General features: G+C 35.1%; 2 protein-coding genes across 3 annotated transcripts in view; both read right to left on the bottom strand.

The window, feature by feature from the left end:
• Rabgap1 (RAB GTPase activating protein 1) overlaps nucleotides 1-19,429 on the bottom strand; it is a 176,744-nt gene that overhangs the window by 65,120 nt on the left and 92,195 nt on the right. The window lies entirely within an intron of this gene.
• Gpr21 (G protein-coupled receptor 21) lies at nucleotides 3,265-6,284 on the bottom strand. The gene is made up of 2 exons (XM_010613491.1): nucleotides 5,908-6,284; nucleotides 3,265-5,490 (listed from the first exon to the last, which is right to left on the bottom strand). Exon 2 carries the CDS (start codon nucleotides 5,098-5,100, stop codon nucleotides 4,063-4,065), a length of 1,038 nt encoding a protein of 345 aa, XP_010611793.1. The 5' UTR covers nucleotides 5,101-5,490; nucleotides 5,908-6,284; the 3' UTR covers nucleotides 3,265-4,062.

The following is a 19,429-nucleotide window of genomic DNA, read 5'->3' as shown; positions in this document are numbered from 1 at the left end:
TTTTTTTTTTGTATTGGGAATCAAACTGAGGATCTTGCACTTGTGAGGCAGGCACAGTACCACTGAGCTAAACCCCTGGTCCCTGTGAAAACTTTAAAAAAACTGTATAGTGCTATTATTCTATCCTTAAACTTCCCCAAATCTGCTCATATGACAATAAACTCTGGTTTGTTAATAATTTATTTCACAGATCTATTAGAATACAGAAATACATAGTCAAGAAAATGAAGATATTTCTTAAAAATCCACTCTAATTTTTTTTCAAATAAACCTGCAATGCTGAGGAACTCTCTCCAATAACATTTCCTCATTCTGGAGGCTGTAATCTTGTCACTTTGTTTTCAAGTTCAAAGAGATAGACAAAGCATTCATAGTACGTAAATTCAAGTTTTTCCAATCCTTAAAGTACTGAGATAATTATTCAAGTATGAAGGAAAAGCCGTTATAAAAGGCTGAAAAATAATTTATCCAGCAATAAAACTCAACTTTTTCCAAAACAGAATTTTAGGTTAAGAGACAGCAGATCCATAAAAAAACTTATTTATTGAGAATAGTGTTCTCAATAAGATGGGACATTAGCCTACTTTGCCATTGCTTTCCTACTTCTAAGAGGATAAAAAACACACACCTTGACTGAAAACTCACAACTCATTTACAAATAAAACAATTAATATAATCTTATTTTAAAATTTACTATGAAACAATTTCAACACTATCTCTAAAAATGTGTTTCCTGTGATATCAGCCATATCCATACAAAGTGAGATGAGCTAATCAAGGTATTGGAGTCTAAAAATACATTTGCTCATTCTGAACTAGTCAGACTGGCATTTAATCCAAACGTCATCAAATGTTGCATTAAATATGCCAGGATGAAAAGATTAAACATAAACTCTCCAAATATATCATGGAGAAAATTGTATAAAGATTTCAAGATTGTATAACTCTGTCCCTGTTGTCCCTTTTCACTCAGCACATACTTACACAACAAAATGAAATAAAACAACAGTAGAGACAATGTCTGTGAGAATAAAAGGATTGATTCCTATAAGAGTTTATGTAAAGGATATAAGGGAAAAGAAAAAAATGTAAAAAAAGGAAAAAAATAGAAACAAATTCTTTGTAAATAGGGAAGGATGAAGGGGGTGAAGGGAGGGCAAGGGGTATGCAGAAAAAATGAGACCCAAGACCTGTCAGGTAAAGGTACAAGATCCCATAGATGAATGTAACTGTATTGTTTGCTTTAAATGTACCAATAAACTCAATTGGGGGGAGAATTTATGTAACATAAGGAAGATAAGATAAACTAGAAAGACACCTGATATTAAGCAATCACTAGTGGGGGGAGAAGATGCTTTATTTCTCTTTCAAATTACTACATCTACTTAGTTTCTACTTTAGGTGGGCTGAAATATTGATAGAGAATCCAGTGTAGAAAAAGAAATGCCTCTCAATTTAGTACTAGCGAAAGAATTAAAATGTCTATTATGAAAGATCTTATTAAAAGAATTGTCTCTACAGTCATTAAAAAAACTAGCTTGATTAGCTAATTATTACCAGAAAATCTGAAAGAATATTTTCTTTTCCTTTTCCTCTCATAAGCTGGAACTCTATTGGGAGGAAAACATTTGAAGGGTTCAGTTCTTTTAAAAAGTGAAGTCTTTTGGGCCTGAGTTTTATCTCCAGTACCAAAAAAAAAAAAAAAAAAGTGAAATGTTTTGATTTTAAGAAAGCAAAATAAATCCAGGGGCAGTGGCGGCATACCTGTAATCCCAGCATTTGAGAGGCTGAGTCAAAAGGATCACAAATTCAAGGACAGCCTGGACTATATGGTAAGACCTAGTCTCAAAAAAATAAAAAAGTAAATCTTTCTAATGTAAGATCAACTTCTATAAAAATCAAGTCCATAAGACCGCCATATTTGCTGAATTAACAATTCATTAGCAAACTGCAAGTCTGAACAGGTTAAATTCTCCAGAATTTATGAAAAAGGTAAAAATTTTTTTTGTTTTGGAGCTGTACCACTTGAATAATATGTATACATAAACTATTTTTTTCAACTTGAAATGGCAATCCAACAAAGCAATTTCTAATATAACATGCAATTTCAGTATGAGTTCTAAATTTTGAAATAGCTTAAAGCCAAAGTTAACACCTAATATAAAAATAAGCAAGCTTTTGTGAGGAACTGAGAATCTGAGGTATACACATTTATATACTACTTAAAATCACTTAAAATAAAAAGTTTGAATAGAAGACATTTGAGGTTAAAAATCAAACAGGTCTATCATCTAGTATCAAAACATTGGTCTTTATTTAAGAGGAGGAGGAGGTTTCTAATAAGGATGGAAAACCAAAACATACCTGCCTCTTTATAAATAAGCATGTTCTTTCTTGGACTCAGAAATCTACCTTAATTCATGTCCCTTGGGTTTCTACTATCTTCCATTTCACTGACCATCATTCTGCATTCAGATTTCAACATCTAGCCAAAGGCAGAGATTGAACTGAATAAGTCTCCTGAAGGTTGCTAAAAACTGAAACCAGCTGAAAAGTAAGTAGAGGAAATACGCTCATGAACAGAACTGCTGGAAATTCTTCTTTCTTTTTAGAAAAATAAACATCTTGCTTTAAAGATAATCATCCTTAAGAAAAAAAACCACAATACTACATACAAACACATACCACTCAAACAATAATACTAAAACAGTGATAAAATCCTATACACTATGGTAGCATTTTGAGAAGGGGGGAAAAAAAGGGCTTTTTCCCCAGAAAGAAAATAGTAGTAAAAAAGACTGATTAACTAGAACTTCCCTTTCTCCCTTTTAGAGTGGATTCCTTAACACTAGTGTTAAGAATGCTTTTCAAAATGAGTCTGTTGCTACTATATTGGTTGATCCTATTTACCCACAAAGGCATCTTAATTAACTCCTTCTATTTTAAAAATGAGTTTGTATAGTATCGTGAGTGTGTATGTGTGTTTTCCTGATGCTGGGGAACTAGCCCAGGGCTTTGCATATGTTAAGCACATACTCTACCACAAAATTATGTCAATGGTGTATTTTTTGACTCAGTTACTTAGGGCACCCTTCTCCCTAATATGCGAGTATTTTAAAACTTTAAGAACAAGTCTGAAAAAAAAGTCTCTAAACATAAAAATTTCAAAAAGAACACAAAACACTAGTCACATTTTATAATTTCCACCATTATAAACTATAAACCTATCATTTATTTTTTAGCTTATTTAAATACATTGGGCTATTAAAGAAAATTTTAACTCAATTCAAATATTCTCAGTATACACAAACAAAGCCACGGGCCAAAATAATGCAATGCAATGACGTCTAAACACACATATCTTTAGATGGGTGTGAAGCATGGCACAAAAAGTAGCTCAGTTTTTCATAAACTGTGCAAGTTGTCTGAATTTTAGCTTCATGGTTTATCGTAAAATTCTAAAAGTAATATTTAAGTGTTCTTTTTATTCACTTTATTGAGAATTCTCTGAAGAGAATACAATGCAAAATATTGCCTATCTAAATTAGTGCTGAAACTTGCAGTGTAGTTACATTCTGACACAAAAAACAAAAATAAAAATCCTGCCACTTCATCAGTATATTTTCTATTCCCTGTTAAAGATATCAACTGCACATGAAGTCCAAATAGTTAAAAAGAATCTAGAAAAGAGACAAGAAAATGACTTTTAAAAATGACGCTTTTCACACCCAGGTTCAGTCACGCCAGCTGGAGAGGTGTTAAATATGGCTTTATTCCTTTTAAATCTGAGAAGTGTAGTCATTTCCATGACATTTCAAAAATTGGAAACGAGCAATTTTTCTTCATGATCCTGATTCTTCTGATTCAAATCACATTTAGGCAATCAAACTTAGAAGATATTCGGATAAATCATTTGCTTGTTACTGCTTACGGTCAAATTATTCTGTCCTAGATCTCCGAGCAAACTAGGAATACAAAGAGATAAAAAGGGAAGAAGAACAACAACCACCAAAAAACTTCCCCCACACAGGACGATCAGGAATCTGAGCTGCTTCAGACGCGTCACCCATTAAGGGGGCCTTTGTTTCTAATTGTATAAGGGTCCTTGGCTGCAGTCTGACTCACACAAGTACACACAGCCCCCGAGAGGCCCTTTAGTCCCCTTTGGAAGACACTATTGGAGAGACTGTAAATGACACAGTTGCAGAAACTGTTACTGATTGCAAGCCAGGTGGTTAAGAAGGATGCAAAGCGGTTACTGCGGTCAGTGGAACTCTCCAACAAGAAGTAGATGATGTACGGTAACCAGAGGATATAAAATACACTAGTGATACGAAACAGGACCATGGCATAAGGTTTATCAGGACACGCCTGTACTTCCCCAGTCTCCCCACTCTGGCTGCTGAAGCGGGCTTGCCTTTCGCTGATTTCCTTTGTGTGCTGTTGGCAGATGCGGAAGATGTTGAAATATGTGAAGCAGACAATGAAGGCTGCTGGGGCATATAACATCATCACGATGAACAAGGTAAAGTAGGGGTCGGTATGCCAGGACTCTGCACACCACTGAAACACATCTCCATGATATCCAGGTTTTCCCCAGTGGAAAAAGGAAGGCAGGAACACGAGGGTGGAGTATAGCCAAATCAGGAAAATGCACAAGCGAAGTCTCCAGGGGGTAACCAGGCTATTATAAGTTAAAGGTTTAGTGATGGCAATGTATCTATCAATGCTGATACAGGTCAGAGAGGCCATGGAGACACTCTTCAGAACTGATACTACAAAACCAAACACCTGGCAAGTCAAGGACTCCTCTATTGGAAGAGGGTAGTGGAGGAGTGATAAAGAAGGGACTAGGCAGCTTATCCCAACTAAGAGGTCAGCATATGCCATCGTCTGGATAAAATAACTTGTGGTGTGATGGTTCAACAAAGGTGCACAGTGAAATACAAAAATCACAATGATGTTGCCAATAATAATTAATACAGTTAGAAAGACAATAACCAGCACTTCCAAAAGGCAAAAACTGACAGTTTCCAGGTAGCCAAATGCCAAGAGACAAAAAGGGTGGCTGCTCTGATTACCATCCAAGGTGGAGTTCATCTTGAGCTCAGGAGTGATTTCTCACTTCATGCTGCCGCTTGGCTGCTGCTAACGTTCAAAGGAGCAGCTGCTGTCACTGCGGTCAGCTTGCATATGTGTGATAATGTCAGAGGAGCCTTAGTCCCCAAGCTCCCGATGCTGCTGCTCTGGTGCATTGCCTGCAGTGCAATTCCCCTTTAAATCCTTCTTGGAATAGGGAGAGCCAACAGCAGTTGTCTGGCCAGTCCCAGACGCGGCCATAGTGCCAGGTTCACCATACACATAGCACCAGGGGAGTAAGGCAAACTCTGGAAACAGTGTCTTCAGGCCAAGTGAGGGTAGGGGAAGGGGCAGAAGAAGGGAGGAAGATTAGAACTTCAGCAGGAGTTGTAATGAGTCTCCTCTGAACAGCTGATAGAAGAAAAGGAGAGAGTATTTTACATTTTGCATTCAATGCCCTAATCAATGAACCTAGCTACCTCTGGCTGGTATCACCCCTCCCACTTCACCCCTCCTACAATTCATGGTTAATTGCAGCAATACCCACATAACTGGTCCTTTACAGAGAAGGAGCAGCAACACCAAGCTTTCAAGATCAACATAAAACAAAAGCAATCACAGTCAGATCTATCTACCCCCATTTTGTTTCATTTGAGCCTTTTAGGGGAGAAAAGCTATCTTACAGCAATTCTGAAAACCACTTTACTACAATTACCACTAATAGAAATCACCCAAGATAACTTATGTTCTACATTAAATCTGATGTAGTATTTTATCTCTGGAAAGATTTTAATAGAATTTATCTGTTTAGCTCAATTTCAGTGTTACCTGTAATTCTGCATGCTGCAATCCAAACAAAAGCCACAATACACTCCTAACAGAAAGCCTTGTAATGCAGGAATGTGCTTCAGCCCGGAGTACTGCAGAACTGAGACACAGAGGGAGGGGATAAACGAGTAGGAGGGGAAACCAGTAGGAGAGGGGGCTTGGGAAAAGGAAGAAAGGGGGAGGGGAAAGAAACCGCTTGTGTGCGCACACTCTGGCGATGTTTAGCAACTCATTAGAATTCATCACCCGAGAGGTGCTCCCCGATTATGATTATCCCTTGTTAAAGGGGGGGATGACTTAACACGCCTGAAGTGAAGAAGCATTTGAAGGCTGTTTCCTTGTAAATCTGGAATACCTCTCTCAAACAAATAAGCAGAATTTAGACTTCTGGGCAAGGAAAAGGAGCAGTAACCAGGCGGAGTCAGGAATTAAGACTGAAACATGCTGCCAGAGGAACAATGGTGAGCGCAAATTTCTATTTTCTTCTAGTAATTTCCCAAAGAACAAAGAATAATATTAAAGAAAGAAGTGTGTTAACAGTACCTGGCAACTGAGAAATCACAGTTCAGCTGCAAAAGAAGTCTGAGAAAAGACTAAATATTTAACATTAATTTTCTTTCTCATAACTCATTAGATATTGTCTAATATGATGAAACTTTAAAATAAGTTTTCTCAAGAGAAGAATAAACACTGCCCAATCTGATTTGGCAAAAACAGCATGCATACAGAAATTAGTGCTTCTGTATTTGATATTAACCGATAGTTTTGAGGTACCATTTCTTGCTTCTATTGTGCTGAGACGCACTGCACAATAACTAAAAGATGGAAGAGGAAACACACCCTAAATTTGAAAACCACAGGAAGTTTCATAGTACAAATGCATCTTTGTATCTGAGGATGTACAATCTTACCTCTGCCTATTTTTAAAAAAGCAAACTGGAATTATGTTGTGATTTTCCTGGTAATGTAATAAGTAATGACAATTTTTAGTTAATCAGGAGTAAGGTCCTGTGGGAATGTGTGATTTTAGTATATTTTCTTCCAGGTATTTCTGAACTTTCAAATTCATCTTTCTGAATAAAGTTCCACATAACCAGCAGAGTAAAAGAAAACAAACACTGGCATTTGTTAAGCATTTCAGATCTGCACACTTAAGTGAAGACATATATTATGTGATAAAACTTATGCGTTTATTCATTTTATAGACATTTTCTTATGGCATACAAAATTCTACCCATTATCAGAAATTTCTACAGTAGTTTTCAAAATTCATTTCCACTTTTCAGTTTTTAGTTTAGGCCAACATTAATTACCATTTGGGTTTCTAGTTTTGTTCATTTTCTTACTTAATCTATTAATTTCTGCCTGACACAATATCTAAAAGCACATATACCATTATGGAACCCTACTGCTCTAGTCTCTTACTGTTCTATTTCCCCAAATCACTTTGCCCTAAGCAGAACCAGGTTACTCACTATTCTGAATACTTCCCATACATTTTATTTTTGAAGCCCCTAAAATGAGCGCTTAACAATTATTGATGAAGAAAGGAATAATTTCTAAGAATTACTAGTTTTCAATAAAAGAAATAAGTATTTGCCAAAGTAAGGAGTCCAGACTTTTCTACTATTTGTAAATTTGGGTAAGCAATATATTCTCACATTTCTCATGTATAAAACTACAGAGTTAGCCTAGGTCCTGATGGCTTCACTGTTGAATTCTACAAGATAATTAGAGAAGAACTATAGCCACTAATTTTTAAACTCTTCAATGAAATTCAAAGGGAAGCAATACTTCCAAATTCATTCCTGGAACTTAAGTATTACTTTGATTCCAAAACCAGGGAAAGACACAACCAAAAAAGAGAACTACAGGCCAATCTCCCTAATGAACATAGATGCAAAAATACTCAATAAGATACTGGCAAATAGAATACAGAAGATTATCAAGATCATAAAAAAAAAAGATCATACACCCTGACCAGATTTATCCCAGGGATGCAAGGATGGTTCAACATACATACATCAATAAATGTAATACACTATATTAACAGAGTCAAGGACAAAAGCTAGAGTTATGCTGATAAAAACAGATACTGCATTGGCTAATAACATATTTAATAATAAATTAAAATAGAATAAAACTATAAGGTTTTACACTGCTATCAATACAATAATAATTATTTGAATTTTTTTCTATCTCAATAAAAGCCAATTTAATACAATCAAAATATTCACTTAGGAAGCTTAAAAAAGGGGCTGCTAGCCTCATGAAGGCTGTTAGTCAAGATTTAAATGTTGTTGCTTTTTTTCCCCCAGTACCGGGAATCAAATTCAGGATCTTACTCTTGTGAGGCAAGCATGGCACTACTGAGCTAAATCCCCAGCCACTCACATGTTTTGGTTTCAATTAAAGGAAAACAAATACTTAGTGATTTGGGGTGGCAGTAAATATATATTATCATAAAATATTTCTTCCTTATGTATTCCTTTTTATGAAGGTAGAACATCTATTTCTGGATATATATTAGTAGAAAGTAATACACTGAAAAAAACCAACTTTACTTATTACTGGTGGGACAAGTGATTTTTTTTTAATTTCTTTTTTTTACAGCCTTTAATATTTTCTAAATTTCACAACTTCTATGTATTATTTTTATAATCAGGTAGTTAAAAAAAAAAAGTAACAGCCAAATAAGGATACTGGTAGTAAAGCTCTCAAAAAATCTGGCTGCACGATATCCGCTCATACTGGTTTGGCAAGAAGTGATGATACAAGGTCTAAATTGCCAACTTTATGCTACTCAGTTCTACTTGTTCCTATGCCACGAAAGCAACAATCCTTTAGATGGCTTTTGGCATTCAATCACCTCATGACACCAATTATAAAATTCCTACAGGTACAAGAATATAATTAGATGAACCATATGAACTTGCCAATATTTAACCATTTTATTTCTGATTATTTTCTGATCTGCAGAAATTACAACATATATAATTCCACCTGACAGAATTAAAATAATAAAAGAAAAAAATGACAGAACTAAAAAGGAAAGCAGAAAGAAATTGAACATGTAACAAAAAAAGTAGAAAAAACACCTCAATTTATTATTTTTTCAACCTGTCCAGAGGCTTAACTTCTACAAATGAGAAAAACTAAATCTCAAAGAGTTAGGTGGACAGAAAATGTAATAATCAGTATCTTTTTCTCTGTTATAGCAATCAGGAGAAAAGTGTTTGCTACAAGAACACTCAAGACAATTCTTAGGAATAAATTTCACAAAAAGGCACAAAGCTCACATGAAGGTTAATCTTAAATCTTTAATAGACAAAAAATAATATTTGACCAACAAGAAAACCATCTCATATTCTTAGACATGAAGATAAAATAACAATTTTGAACTTATACCCTCAACTGATATGTAAATTAAATGCAATTCAAATTAGAATCTCCATGTAATCTTATAGGGTGGTAGAGGTAGTGGTGAGATTAGAAAAGTGATTTTTAAGGTTCTAATGACAATTAATTTGGCAATAATCATGTAGAGTAGGTAATAAAAAAACACAGAAAAAAAAAACTTGCTTTACCTGATACCAGAACATAACTCAAAAGCCTCTTTAATCAAAACAATATTTGGATAGGAATACACAAACAGATCAATAACAACAATCCTAGTATACATTAGAGTTTAAGATATGATAGAGAAGAGTAGCTCTACTCACTAGGAAAACATGAGTAGTGTAACTAGTAATTGATCTCGAAGAAAATAAAACTGGAGGGGACAGGGATTTAGCTCAGTGGTTTGATGGCCTGCCTTGCAAGCACAAGGACCGGAGTTCAATCCCCGGTGCCAAAAAACAAACAAACAAACAAAAAACTGGACCACCATCTTATGCTATATACAAAAGTAAATACCAGACAGATTAAAGACACAAGTCACAATTTTCTACATAAAAATTGAAAATGTTCTGTAAGGCGTGAAAACACATAGTCAATAAAAAACTATAGTTTCAAAAGGTACTTATAGCCAGGTGTAGTGGTGTACACCTGTAATCACAGATCTTGGGAGGCTGAGGCAAGAGGACTGCTGTGAGTGTATCTGAGGTCAGCCTGGGCTACACAGTCAGTTCAAGACCAGCCTAAACTACAAAGCAAGACTCTGCTTCGAAAAAAATCAATCATCAGTGAGTCAATGTACTTGTAATACAAATGCAAAGGATTAGTAAGTATAATACACAGAGAATGCTTAGAAATGAACTTCTAAAATAGAACTGTACAAAAAATATGAAGAGGTAATTCACAAAAAAGAAAATCACTCATTTACTGGAAGTCAATCACAAACTAAGGATATGCTAGCATCACTTCTATCCATCGATAGCAAAAATCAAATAGAGTGGTTAATACTGGCTGGGCTAAGGGCCAACAGATACAGTACTTTGCTGGTGGAACTACAACACTGGAATGATGAACTGCCACATCCCTTTAGAGAGCAAACTGGAAGTAAGTAAATCAAACACAAAAAATAAACAGCCAGTTAAAAAAAATGTTATCCTTTGACATAACAATCATTCTCCTATGATTTCATAAAACTCAAAGATTTAGAACATGTTTGGAGTATTTAGTAAAAGGCTATTTAAAAGCTGAAAACCAGAAACAAAATGAAAGCCCCAAAATAGGAAAATGGTTAAACAAAAGATTGTACTTAAAAATAAGCAAAATAAACAGTATATAATTATGTTTATGTGATTCCATGAAATAATATATTTAATAAGTAGGGTAATGGAAAAGAATCAGCTTTGGAATCAGTCCTGAGTTCAAAACCTGCCTCTTCTATTTACTTACCCAACTAAATTTATGCATATTGTTAAGCCTCAGTGAGTCAATGTTTCTTCATTTCTAAAATGGAAATAGTAATAAATACTTCACAAGGATTTTATTAGGATTAAAAAGATAATTGATGAAAAAAGAGAAAAAAGAATTAAGATCTATTGTGTACATGTTCCAATTCCCTACGATAACTGTGATCATTATGTATTGTAAATATAAAAAAAGAATGAGAATACAGGGCTTGCATAGCATCTCATACACACTAGGGGTTAAAAAAAGATGCTATTATTATTGTTATATGATTCCCCTTCTAGATTTTTACTGAAATGAAAGAGCTAAATAATTTTCACTTTCAAAAGGAAAAGGAGAAAGAACCTCTAAACTAACTCTACTGCTTATAGAAAAAAGAAACATATAAAAAATATGTGAAATATTTTATGTCACTGACAGGTCATTTGAGCCAGGGAATTCGGGTCCTTGTGCTTATGAGGCAGTCATCAGTGGTTTTTTTTCTGTCATGTTAAGTTGTTTGACTTGCACTGTATAAATCAAGTGATTCTTTTCTATTTTAAATTTAGTATTTAAATTTAAATCTGGTAAAGCCATATTCAGACTAAGTTGAATAAATCAGTAATATAAATATATGTGTAAATATTATCCACTTGTACAATAACATGTACAAATCCTGCCATAGATAAAAGAATATCCACAACAGCTTTATTCAAAATAGCTAAAACTGAACAGAAAAAAATCAAACATCTGTAATTGCACTGCGCAATGGATTTTAAAATGTACTTTATTTATATAATGAAATATGCTCAGCAACTGAAACATTTTTTAAATGGTATACCAATCTACTCCTAAAATAGATGAGCCAAAGACATTAGCTACAAACAAGTCTATTCTGTATCACTGTGTAATTACATTTTAATGAAGTTCAGTAACATTCAAAATTAATCTGAAAAGACAAAAATCAGTAGGGTGAATCAGTAGGGTGATCACTTCAGCAGTATAGAAGGGTTGTTTATGACAAGAAAAGGACAAGAATTATTTCAGGGATTGATGAGTATTCCTTGCTCATAAGAGTAGCCACAGCATTGTATTTATATGTAAAATGTCATGGAGTTGTACACTTTAAGGTTATTATTTTAACTGTGAAATTATAGCTTGCTGTAAAAATAATTATGAAAAAAATTTAAAGTAGTTCCCCTTTCTTCAAAAAATGTTCACAGTAAGTTAAAAAAAGTCATTTATTATTCCCATGCAATGATAAACATTTTTACAAGAAGATACAAAGCAAAGAAAATATCAATTTACATCAAATATCACTGTTAAGGGAGGAAAAAGCATGACATAGTATGAAGGTTTGTATTTTCTGATCATCTACAAGCAAGATGAACAGAAAGCTTTTAAAGTTTAGTAAAATGCATAATAAAGGTTTAATGAAAATTCTGAAGTGCACATCATCAGTGTATATAAATCACTAATCAAATATATCAGATTTTGTTAATAGTCTTCTACATATCGTGCAACTACCAGATTTCTTTTCTAGAAACAGATGGCATAATTTTCACAGAACCAGAAAATGAGAATCCAATTTATCACAGATACTTCATGTCTTTAAATTATCTACATGAACGTCAGAAAAGACCTTTAAAGCAATAAACTCTTACAAAACCATTTTTGGACACACATATCTAAAAACTTTAAAAGCAGACTTAGAAATATAGTATTATAAGTCCAGAATATGCTTTGCCAACAAAGGAAGACAACCAGCAGGTATACCTCTGCTAGCTATACACGCTATGTAACCTCCTTTATTCCTTGAGGCCTTCATTCATACGAGAGTGTAATGTGCTATCCAATATTTCAGGCCTGCAGAACTTTCCTGAAACTGTTGTACTGCTGAAAAAGACTCTTTTGTTTTCCCTGCCTGAATTAATCACTTCTTTTAATGGTTCCCATTGTACTTTTTCAGGCACATTCTATCACATAACAGTTAAGAGCTCTTGGAGGTTTGACCTCCTAAAGAAGTATTGTGGTTGTAGTATGCATTCAATAAATACTGGTTAAATAATTACTGTATATTAATATAATGGGAGAATTAGCATATTAAATCTTAAAACAAAAAACACCAATTGAGCCAGGTGTGGTAGCCCATGCTTGTAATGCAAGTAGTATTCCCAAAGACTGAGGGAGGAAGACCATGAGTTTGAGACCAGCCTAGGATACAAAGCAAGACCCTGTCTCCAAAAACAAACCAACCAACCTACCTGTCTGGAATTAAAGTGATGTGAAGGCATGCTAATATTCTGAGGACACAGAAGTCATATTCTAGTGAGGAAAAGTCCTATCTCCTGTTTAAACACTGCTCTCCTATAAGGTGTGTCTTTGTTACTTTTCTCATTGCTGAGACAAAGTATCCAATGCCCAAAGTTAAAGGAGGAACTGTGTTATTTGGCTCACAGTTTATAGAGATTTCAGTCCATAGTCAGCTGGCTACAAGGCAGGATGGCATGGCAGAGAGGCGTCACAGAGGAGAAAAAGTCCACAGCAAGCAGTCAGGTGAGAGCACATTAGCTCTCTTTCTGTCCCTTACATTTTAGGCAGGGTACCTACTTGCATGTGACGCAGGTACAGCATTCATACCCTTAATCCTAGCCATAACTATGCCAAACCAATCAGTAGACTGATGTAGTCATCATACACCCTGGATCCCAGCACCACACACTCTAGATCCAGTCACCTCTGAAAAGCCCCCTCTATGACTACAGGAGGTTTTAGGGGGACATTCTGACACAAGCCATCACAAGGTCTTTGTGTGTGTTTTAAATAACAGCTTTAAAAAGAATTTATTTGTGGTGGTTAAGTTAAATTGTGTCAACTTAAGTGGCTTTGGGGCTGTCCAAGGTATTAGTAAAACACACTTTTGAGTGTGTCTAGATGAGTCATAGAAGCGTGACCTTGGGTACTTTATCTGTTCCTTTGGCCCTTCCTTTCTGGCACTGTTGCCAAGCTTTCTGGCTGCCATGAACTAAATAACTTTATGCAGTGTCATGTCCTTCCACCATGACATTCTGCCTTGGAGCCAGCTGACCATGGATGGAATTCCCTAAACCTTGAGCCAAATTAAACCTCTCCTCCTTTAAGTTGTGAGTGTTGGGTATTGTGTCCCAATATGGGAAAGCTAACTAATACATTATTTGTATCTTATCAAGATTTTAGGGGCCAGGGATGATTTAGCTCAATGGTACTGCACCTGTCTTGCAAAGGCAAGGTCCTGAGATCAATCTCTGGTACCAAACAAACAAACAAAAAAACCCCAAAACCAAAAATCAAACAAACAAAAGAAAGAAAAGATTTTAACATTTAAAAAAATTTTTTCAAAGATAGCCTATTCAATAAATGGTGCTGGGAAAAACTGGGTATCTGTTTGCAAAAGACTGAAGAAGGACCCATATTTCTTGCCATGTACTAAACTAAAATCAAAATGAATCAAAGAGCTCAACATTAACACAGAACTACTGAACCTACTGGAAGATGAAATAGGTAAAACACTTGAAGTCACAGGTGTAGGAAAGGATTTTTTTTTTTTTTTTGTACCAGGGATTGAACTCAGGACCTTGCACTTGCGAGGAAGGTGCAGTGCCACTGAGCTAAATCCCCAGCCCAGGAAAGGATTTTTAAAACAGAATCTCAACTGCATAAGAAATAATAACAAGACTCAACAACGGGGATTTCATAAATTAAAAAGCTCAACACTTGAAGTCACAGGTGTAGGAAAGGATTTTTTTTTTTTTTTGTACCAGGGATTGAACTCAGGACCTTGCACTTGCGAGGAAGGTGCAGTGCCACTGAGCTAAATCCCCAGCCCAGGAAAGGATTTTTAAAACAGAATCTCAACTGCATAAGAAATAATAACAAGACTCAACAACGGGGATTTCATAAATTAAAAAGCTCCTGAATTCTACAAGACATTTAGAGAAGAACTACTACCATTACTCTTCAAACTTTTCAATGAAATTGAAAGAGAAGCTATACTTCCAAATTCATTCCTGGAAGCAAGTATCACTCTGATTCCCAAACCAGAGAAAGATACAACCAAAAAGGAGAACTACAGACCAATCTCCTTAATGAATATAGATGCAAAAATCCTTAATAAGATACTGGCAAACAGAATACAGAGGATTATTAAGAAGATCATCCATCCTGACCAAGTCGGATTTATTCCAGAGATGCAAGGGTGGTTCAACATACGAAAGTCAGTGAATGTAATACATTATATTAACAAAGTCAAGGACAAAAACCATATGATCCTCTCAATAGATGCAGAAAAAGCATTTGATAAAATTCAACACCCATTCATGATAAAAACCCTGCAAAAAATTGGAATAGATGGTCTATACCTCAATTTAATAAAGGCTATTTATGAAAAACCATCAGCCAACATCATATTGAATGGCCAAAAACTGAAAACCTTCATGTTAAAATCAGGAACAAGACAAGGATGCCCACTATCGCCACTTCTCTTCAATATAGTTCTGGAAACATTAGCCACAGCAATTAGACAAGAGAAAGAAATTAAAGCAATAAAGATAGGAAAGGAAGAAGTTAAACTATCATTATTTGCTGATGATATGATACTCTACATTGAAGATCCAAAAAACTCCACCAAAAAACTTCTAGACTTAATTGACAGATTCAGTAAAGTATCTGGATACAAGGTGAATACCCAAAAATCAATAGCCTTTCTATACACAAATAACAGACAGACAGAAAGAGAAATAAGGGAAAAAATTCCTTTTACAATAGCATCCAAAAAAATGAAGTATCTAGGAATCAATCTAACAAAAGAAACAAAAGATCTCTACACTGAAAACTACAGCACTCTGAAAAAAGAAATCGAAGAGGATATAAAAAAATGGAAAGATATCCCCTGCTCCTGGGTAGGAAGAATCAACATAGTGAAAATGGCCATACTACCGAAACTGCTATATACATTCAATGCAATGCCAATTGAAATTCCAACACTATATTTCACAGAACTAGAAAAAAGAATCCAAAAATTCATTTGGAACCACAAGAGACCTAGAATAGCAAAAGCCATTATAGGCAACAGTCACATGGCACCAGGTGTAACAATTCCCAATTTGAAACTATACTACAAAGCCACTGTGATAAAATCAGCATGGTACTGGCAAAGAAATAGGCCTGAGGATCAATGGAACAGACTGGAAGACACAAAAACAAATGCAGATGTACTCAGCTACCTCATCTTCGACAAAGGAGCTCACCATCCTCAGTGGAGGAAAGATAGCCTCTTTAATAAATGGTGTTGGAAAAACTGGATATCAACCTGTCACAGATTAAAATTAGACCCTTATCTTTCGCCATGCACTAAATTAAAATCCAAATGGATTAAAGATCTAAATATTAAAACAGAAACATTAAACTTGCTGGAAAGTAAGTTAGGCAGAACTCTGGAAGACATTGGTATAGGAAAAGACTTTATGAACAAATCCTCAGTAGCACGGGAACTAGCAGAAAGAATCAACAACTGGGATCTCATCTTACTAAAAAGCTTCTGTACTTCAAAAGAAACCATTAGCAGAACTAAGAGACAATCTACAATGTGGGAAAAAATTTTTACCAGCTGTACCTCAGACAAAGGACTATTATCAAGGATATATAAAGAACTCAAAACAATCAGTCCCCCCAAATATAAAGACCCGATCCAAAAATGGGCATCCGAAATGAACAGACATTTCTCATACAAAGAAGTGAAAGCAGCAAGAAAATATATGAAAAAATGTTCCACATCACTGGTCATTCGAGAGATGCAGATGAAAACAACACTGAGATTCCACCTCACCCCACAAAGAATGGCTGCTATCAAGAAATCACACAATAACAAATGTTGGCGGGGTTGTGGGGAGAAAGGAACCCTCCTCCATTGTTGGTGGGAGTGCAGACTAGTGCAACCACTATGGAAATCAATATGGAGATACCTCAAAGAGCTTGGACTGGAGGTTCCATTTGACCCAGCCATCCCTCTGTTGGGTATCTTTCCAAGAGAACTAAAAGAATCATATCACAGAGAAGTATGTGCACCCATGTTTATAGCGGCACAGTTTGTAATAGCTAAATCTTGGAAACAACCTATTTGCCCATCCGTTGGAAACTGGATAAAGAAGTTGTGGTTTTTCTATAAAATGGAATATTACTCAGCCATAAAGAGCGAGAGAATAGATTCATTCATAGGAAAATGGATACATATTGAAGATATACTCCTAAGTGAAATAAATAAGTCCCACATGTGTAAATACCAAATAGTTTCCCTGGTGTGAATATTCTGCAACAATGCATAAGATTCTAATAAGATTACTGACATTTAGAAATGGGAGGAAAGGAGCTAAAGGTGTAGGGAAGGTGTGATACGTAGGGGAAGAACAAAAAGGGAAAAGAAAAAAATGTGAGAGAATGAAAAGATGAAAATAAAGTGTTTGTAGATGGGGAGGGGAGGAGGGGGTGAAGGGAGGGCAGAGGTAAGGGGAAAAAATGAGAATCAAGACTTGCCATGTAAAGGTACATGATCCCAACAATGAATGTAACTGTACTGTATCCCTAAATGTACCAATAAACTCAATAAAAAAAAAAAAGCTCCTACACAGCAAAAGAATCAATTATTAGAGAGAAGACACAACCTATAGAATGGAAAAAAAATTTTGCCAACTATTCCTTAGACGACTAATATCTAGAATATATAAAGTACTCAAAAAATTAAATCACCTAAAATAAAAGACCTAGTCAAGAAACAGGCAAGTGAAATAAACAGACACTTCTCAGAAGAAGTACAAACAGCCAACAAATAAATAAAAAAAAGTTCAACATCTCTGGTCATTAGAGACATACAAATTAAAACAACACTAAGATTCCATCTTAGAAAGAAATGGCAATCATCAAAAAATCAAAGAATAACAAATGCTGGTGTGACTATGGTAAAAAGGAACCCTCCTACATTGTTGGTGGGAATGTAAACTAGTATAACCAATATGGAAATCAGTATGGAGATTTCTCAAAGAACTAAAATTAAAAATTCCATATGATCCAGCTATTCCCCTTCCTAGAATCTTCCTCAAAGGGCTAAAGACAGTATACTATAGTGATACATACATACTGATGTTTATAGCAACACAACTTATAATAGCTAAATACTGGAAGCAGCAGGTATGCTGATCAATAGTTGAATGCATCTACACATAATGGAGCACTACTCAGCTGTAAGGATAAACCTGAGACATATAGGAAAATGCATGCATCTGTAAAACATAATACTGAGTGAACAAATCAAACACACGAGCTTAAATATTGTATGGTATCTCTCATTTGAGTAAGATAAAGCAGAAATGAAGAGCATGATAAATGTTGGATAGCAGGTAATAAGGGAACAGACCTCTTTTAAATGGGAAGGGATCCAGGAGATGAAGGGTGAGGGGATGGGAGATAGGGAACCAAGTAGACTTACGATATGCCATGTACAGGAACATAATAACCTCAATGAATGTAAATGGTGTATGTCATAAACATGAGTGAAGAATAATAATACCAACAAGAATGAAAATGGAAAGGGCATTCAGAAGCAGAGGGAAGGAGGTGCATAGGGAGGGGATTAAAACAATAAACAAGATGTATTATATGTAAATTTACCAAACCCCAAGACAAATGTAAGCTTCTTGCACTGCAAACATGTACCAACATCTTCTAAAAAGCACATTTTAAGGGAACCAGGAGACGAAGGGAGGGGGAAGGAAGACAAAGGGAAGGGCATGAGAAAATAAATAAGATGTGTTACGTACATGTTCCAACTCCTCGTAACGAATGTAATCATTATGTACTACAAACATGTACAGATAAAAATAAAAATACAAAAAGAAATTCACCTTTTGGCATATTGAAAAATTTTCATACATTACTGAAGATTCTGAACAATCCCTTCAAAAATCAGGTTTTAGATTTGTATATCAGTGGAGAAGCTGCTTTCTAAAGATAAACACCTCATACAAGAGCAAGGAGCAATTTAAATATGTTCAGGGACCATTTTCATCTTCAGAATTAAGGATTATTTAAATTTTACATCACTGCCTTTTCTCTTTTACTTTCCTTTTTAGTTTTATTTTAGGATTCCCTATTTTTAATGTTCATACAGAGATTTCTTTAACTGAAATACCGAATAGTTTCTCTGGTGTGAAAAACTATAATAGTACACAAGATCCTAATGAGATAATTAATAATGTGAAATAGGAAGTAAAGGGCTAAAGGTGTAGGGAAAGTGGGAAGGGTGAGGGAAAGGTAATAAGGGAGAGGAAAAAAATATGAGAAACTGAAAAAATGGAAATAAAGTGTTTGTAAATGGGAAGGGGAGGAGGGAGTGAAGGGAGGGCAGGGACAGGGGGAAAAAAATGAAAATCAAGACCTATCATGTGAAGGTACAGGATCCCAATAATGAATGTAACTGTATTGTATACCTAGATTGTACCAAAAAACTCAATAAAAAGGAAAAAAAATACCCTAAAACATAGAACACAGGTCCACAAAACACAAAACATTACCTAACCTTGCAGATAATTACTTTACTTTAAATCTTTGTATGTCATAGAAAGAAACTGAAAGAAACTCCCCGCCTGCGCGACAACAG

Source organism: Fukomys damarensis, unplaced genomic scaffold, assembly GCF_012274545.1.
Source record: "Fukomys damarensis isolate Sample0158 unplaced genomic scaffold, DMR_v1.0_HiC HiC_scaffold_36, whole genome shotgun sequence".
Classification (NCBI taxonomy): domain Eukaryota; kingdom Metazoa; phylum Chordata; class Mammalia; order Rodentia; family Bathyergidae; genus Fukomys; species Fukomys damarensis.
This window is presented reverse-complemented; position numbering and strand designations above follow the sequence as displayed.